At 36.9% G+C, this 6,235-nt stretch overlaps 1 protein-coding gene across 1 annotated transcript; it reads right to left on the bottom strand.

The window, feature by feature from the left end:
• Positions 1–902: 902 nt before the first annotated feature.
• Positions 903–6,018, bottom strand: LOC146328559 (uncharacterized). Its single transcript, XM_084716412.1, has 3 exons — positions 5,727–6,018; positions 4,097–4,568; positions 903–2,438 (listed from the first exon to the last, which is right to left on the bottom strand). Exons 1-3 carry the CDS (start codon positions 5,785–5,787, stop codon positions 2,099–2,101), a joined length of 873 nt encoding a protein of 290 aa, XP_084572538.1. The 5' UTR covers positions 5,788–6,018; the 3' UTR covers positions 903–2,098.
• Positions 6,019–6,235: the final 217 nt, after the last annotated feature.

Raw genomic sequence — 6,235 nt, forward strand, 5'->3', positions numbered from 1 at the left:
CCAGTATGTACAAGAGGAATATGTACAGTGTACATACAGGCATGTCAGTAATAAGATTAGACTGTTATTACTGCCATAGCTTCAAATAACGACTGATTGCTTTATTTATTAAATTCATAATTATTTCCCTATTAATCTAATATTTGTTTAGTCTATAATAACCCATAAAAGAAAGAATAAAATGTCCTGTCCAGGTTTCCAGAGTTTAAGGTTACATTTTGTCCAAAACCAGAGATATTCATTTACAGTGATGTAAAGAAAAGAGAAAAGCAGCAAATCTTCTCATTGTAGAAACTGCAACCAGAGATTGGTCTGTGGTTCTGTAAGAAAGAACAAGACCTAAACAAGTAATTAGTTATCAAAATAGTCACCAAACTGACTAATAGTTTCAGCTCTAGTTATTAGATTATTTAATGTGGATTACAAATGAAAGGCACTGTTAGAAAGCATTCAAATTTACAAACAAGACACAGCAAAATAGGTCTACACATACATATCTGATTGTAAATATTACACACAATTTGTATTCTGCAACTGAATACATTTCAAAGAAATCAAGTCTAACCATATTTATTTATAAAGTTAACATTTTACACATCCTCAAAATGAAAGAAGGACAATGTTTTCATCAGTCCTGGTTTTAACTGGCAAATTAAAACTACTCCAGCCAAACTTACTGCAACTATCAATTATACAATTAAAACTGATTCTACTTCTGTTACAGACAATTAACACAACTGCAAGCAATTTTACAGCAACAACCGCTGGACATTTATATGGGACAGAAGAGGGGTAACTGTTAACAATAATAATGATAATAATAATAATAATAATAATAATAATAATAATAATAATAATGATAATAATATCTATTCACAACTTGAGCACCATCTACACCACCCAGCTGTCATTCCAACACACCTATGTGTCCCTGTGGTATGCACACAAACAAACCACTTATCCTCTCTACTTACCCTCTTTTTTCTTGTTCTGTTTTTTTTAGTTTCTGTGTGAAATTCCTGCTAAAAAAAATTACACTGTTAGATCTACATTTTAAGCTCTATTAAAGGGACAGTTCACCCCCCAGCTCAAAAACAAAACAAACAAACAAAACATCTTTCCCTTGACCTGTAGAGATATTTATCCTTGTAGATAGTTTTTGGTGTGAGTTGCAGAGTGTTGGAGGGGTCTGCCTTCTCTCTATAATGGAAGCAGATGGCACTCAGCTTGTGGTGCTCAAAACACCAAAAAATAATGAAACAGCGATGTCTCTTTCCAGAAATCATGACCCAGTTACTCAAGACGAGCCACAGGCCTTGTTGTGAGCAGTTTCTTGTAGGAGCGATTTTCTTTCTACTGAACTACACCCAGCAACCGTATGACCAGTGTGCAGAGGGAAGCATGCATCTACATCATTACAACCAAGCTGAGGAGGACGCCATTAATGTTTACATCCTGCTGTGTCACAAGTACAAGCCGCTCACCCATGAGCTGATGCATGCTTCCTTCTGCACAGTGATGCAGTTCGCAGACGAAATATAATAGTTCCTACAAGAAAGCACTCACATTAAGGTCCATGGATTATCTTAAGTTTCTGGAAAAAGACATTGCTGTTGAGTTATTCAAATGTATTTTCGGGGCTTTGAGTTGCACAAGCTGAGGGCCATCTAGTTCCATTACACTGGAGAGAAAACAAACATCTCTAAGGCAGAAGTCTCTAAAACTCTGCAACTCACACCAAAACTATCCAGATGGATAAATAACAATACAGATAAGAGGAAAAAATGTATTTTTATTTTAGGGTAAACTGGCACTTCAAATAGGCCAACTGTGTTGCCCGATAATTGTAGTTAGGGGCACTTCACAAAATTCTGGCTCCTCAAAGTAGGTATTGTCTATGAGCCCCTCTCTGCATCCACAGCCACATGAGGACTCTGTATACTCAGTCCCCTTTTTACAGTCTCAGTCTGACACCACTGGCTGCAGTCATAAAGAAAATACAACGTGCAGGAGTTAGTTTCTCTTGATATTTCCTTTTACAGTTATTTTCCCTGCTTAAAACCAGAAATAACACAAGAACAGAGACAGCGATCAACGGTCAGTTAACTTCCCGGAGCTCGATGCCAGCTGCAGAGGTTTTGACCCTCCTCCTTCCTCTTCTCCTGGTGAAGAATCCCACAATGATCACCATGAGCGGCAGGGCCACACACACCGCGATGCGGCTGATGGGCAGGTGGACCGGACAGTTGGAAGTGTCACTAGTAGGAGGGGCAGCAGCGGGCTGATTTTCAAACAGAAAGGTGGACGTGAAGTCCAGAAATGCTGCCCTGCTGTTTTCTTTGGTGTTCACCTGACACCTCCACTTCCTGTTGTTGTCCTCCCTCTGTAGATTTGTCACCAGAGTGATGTTGCAGCGAGTACGGTTAGTCACCTCGTACCTGAGAAACATCACATATTTTCATTACTGGTTAATCTGCTGATTATTTTCATAATTATTTATCCATTTAATTGTCCAAAAAATGCTCATCACAATTTCCCAGGGCCCAAAGTTACATCTTTATTATTTTTTTCTTTTGTCCAGCCCACAGTCCAAAACCCAAAGATTCTTTATTTACTGTCAGAAGTGACAAAGAAAAGCAGTGAATGTTGAAAAATGACTGGCTAGAATGAATGGCTAGAAATTGTTTTGTTCAATCAATTAATCAACTAATCTTTGCTTTATACTTTTTTGTATGTTGCTGATTAGCGTAGCGTAGGTCTTATTAAATGTTATCATAATATTACATTATTATTTTATTATTATTATAATCCCAAACCAATAATGACTCATCAAAGCTTGACATATATTCTTCCTCTGTGCTAAAGAGCTCCATTGTTGCCCAAAAACTACACTACAAAACACATCAGTGAGACACACTGTTGCACTGCCTGACATGTTCCTTTATCTTGAACATACACTGTTGTTTATTTTGACTCAATCCCATACACAACGTCCTGCTGCCACAAATACTCACTAGAGCATCAAATGTGGATTAATCCTCCGTTGCAAATAGTCACCAGCAAACAACAGCAACAAAAAAACACAAAAAAAACAAACAATAAAACTGTATTTGTATGTAAAGTTTAGCTTCTTCAGTAGGAATCAAGTGTGGTGATATCACCCACTGGTGTGGAAGCCCAGTTCCACCAGGAAATTAGTACATTAATTGTTGCAGAAATAAAAATGATCATGATAAGATTCACGTTTGAGCTTTTAAATCCATTATTTAAAAATAATTTCTTACTTTTCTTCTTACGGTTTCATTTCTTTTCCTGGCAGAAAAGGGATTTTAAATAAGTTTAAGGTAAGATTTTTTTTTCTTTGTAATGCTTTTTAATCATCTCAATATGAATATGCATTCAGGTTTCTTTGATATTGTAATTTTTTATTGCGTGTTGGAATTATTACAATTGTTATGAAGTGAAAAAATAGTCACCTATCTTGCAGCTAAACAGGGAATCGTAACGAAAAAATTACTTTGTACAAGTGTGAGTGTATATCATTATTATTATTATCATTGCTGTTGTTGTTGTTGTTAGAAGAAACTACTTTAACATAGTAGTTTACCAGATTACTTGCTTATTCACAATGATAAGCAGTTCAACTACACTTTAAATACTCTAAAAAAAAATGTGTTTAAAGGGGCGGAGAGGGAGCAGTTGTTGAAGTGGAGTCAGGTAAATGATTTTTTTTTTTTCTGGTGAAATTCAGCACTCAATTGCAAAAATATCAGTAGCAAACTACAGGTGATTTTAATTGAATAGCAGGTATTTGTCATTAAAAGACAACCATGGCCAATGAGCTGCGGCATTTTGTCATATTGCACATACAGAATATTATAGATATGTAATTAATACTGAAAAAGCAGCTAGTATTTGAATGTAGGAGAAACCCAACTACTGCAAATTGTAGTTAAACTAGTAATTTAACTACTCGTATTTAACAGCACATTTGTTCATTAGTCTTGTTGTTAAAACTGAGAAATAAATGTTTTGGGGACTAAAAAGTAAGTAATTTTCCTCCCCTGTTGACAGAAAAATGAGAGAAAAGTGAAACCTGCTGTCTGCGGGCAGAATGGTCCCATCTTCAGCCGCCCAGCTGAGGTTGAAGGTTCTGGAATATGACTTGCAGCTGCCAGCATCGTAGTAAGTGAAGAGGACGCAGCTGAGGGTGAGTTTTCCTCCGGGCTGCAGGTCAGTGATGGTGGACAGTGAAGTGATGGTGAGGAGGGACAGGTAGACGTCAGTGAGGGGGACACTTCCGCCGCTCAGGCAGACGTAGGAGCCGGCGTCGTCGACCTTGAGGTTGCGGAGGTTCAGAGAGCAGTTGGACATGATGGACATGCGGCTGGACTTGTCTGAGTCCTTGCTCACCTGCCCCTCGCGTATCTCCAGAGTGTACCGCGTTCCTTTGAAGAAGGTCCAGGAGATGAGGGAGCAGTCTGGGGTCACCAGGGTGGTACAGGGCAGGATGGCATCACCTCCGAGCCTGCTGTACACAAACACTGTGGCTTTTTCACAGTTTCCACCTGGAAACACAAAATCTGTGTCAGCAGAACAGCAAAAATCTGTGATCTTTCAACCCAAGTCCCAAGTCATTTGTGTATTTTGCAGCAGTTGAATCAGAGAGATTTTCTCTTCGGAGACAGTTTAATTTCCCTCCCTGTGGCCTGTGTCTTGACCTGATTTGAGGCAGTAAATGACAGCAATAAAAGTAAAACTATGAAGTCAGCTAAATCGTACATAATGAACAAGAAACTACTTTAGTGGATAACCTTTTATTCCCCACAAAGTGTTGAGGGTTTGTAGTTTTTCAACTCAAAAATCTCTCTGAAGCTCTTGGCCACGTTCAGCTGCCTTTAGCAGCTAAATCGTGATTATGTCATTTATGAGAGAACTTAATATATACACAATGGCAGACTGTATGGTTTTTACAAGCTAATATAAAATAAAAATGAGGATCAGAGAGAAGACATGGAAACTGAAATTAATCCACTGGTGGAAAGTACCAGAACTGTTTTTAGTTAAGCTTTCATTTTGATTTAGTACAGTAAATATATTACACATTTCTCCTTGAAGTACAATTTTTAAGTATGTGTACTGTACTTTAGCATTTCTATTTTATGCTGCTTCATTCATTTCAGCTGAAATGTTGTATGTTTTCCTCTTCTACATATATTTGACAGCTATAGTTGTACTTTTCAGGTTCTGACAGTCTTATGAACAATGTATTGTGATGCAGCATCTGTGCAATTATTAAATTTACACAGCAATATTTTTTATATTATTAAATTCTACACACCATGTGTGCTATAATTATATGTGCAATTAGTATAACATGTGTAACCTATTTTATTCTATTCTTTTATTCTTATTATCTTGTCTTGTCTTGTCTTGTCTTTTCTTATCTTAGTTTGTCATTCCTGTTTTCCTTTCTTTTCTTTTCCTTTCTTGTCTCATCTTATCTTCTTTTCTGACCTTCAGGTTGGGAACCACTGGACTTCTGTATTTTTTGCTTAAGTAAAATTTTAAATGCAGGACAGTTATTTACTTGTAATGTTTTTTTTTTGTTTTTTGTTTTTTTGTTTTTTTACATTGTTGTATTAGTACTTTTACTTAAGAATCTCACTACATCTCCCAGCTCTGACTAAATCAAACCAAACAAAGTAAAATGAAGTGTACAGTACCTGTTAAAAGCAGACAGGTGAGTATCATCAGCACTCTCATCAGATTTTTTACACCCGTCATGTTTTCAGCTCCTCAGCAGCTCGGTTTGTCTCTGCCGCTGCCTGTTTTAGCTCTCTATAGACAACTCTCTTCATTTCCTGTGTCACCCTGAAGTGAACAGGACACACACATCAGTCTTCACCTTTACAGCCATGAGCGACAGAAATACTCATCATAATTGTAATATGATGTATTTTGTTAGCAGCCTATACAAAGGAATACAAAGACGTCAAAAGTTTTTTTTTTCCTTTGAAATGGCACTTTAATAAAAATATTTTTTCTCCTCAGCTTTCAACAGCATCTCATGATGATAAGAGCAGATGGAGATCATCACTACATACTTTGTTTTATATTATATTACCAAACCTGTTACCACTGCTTTTTTAAAAGAAAAAAAAAGACAAACTTCACATCATACAAGGGGAATTGTTAATTGTCATTCATATTTCCAGGAAAACTTTTGTTCGTA

This window comes from Lutjanus erythropterus, chromosome 4 (assembly GCF_056507025.1).
Source record: "Lutjanus erythropterus isolate fLutEry1 chromosome 4, fLutEry1.hap2, whole genome shotgun sequence".
Classification (NCBI taxonomy): Eukaryota; Metazoa; Chordata; class Actinopteri; order Lutjaniformes; family Lutjanidae; genus Lutjanus; species Lutjanus erythropterus.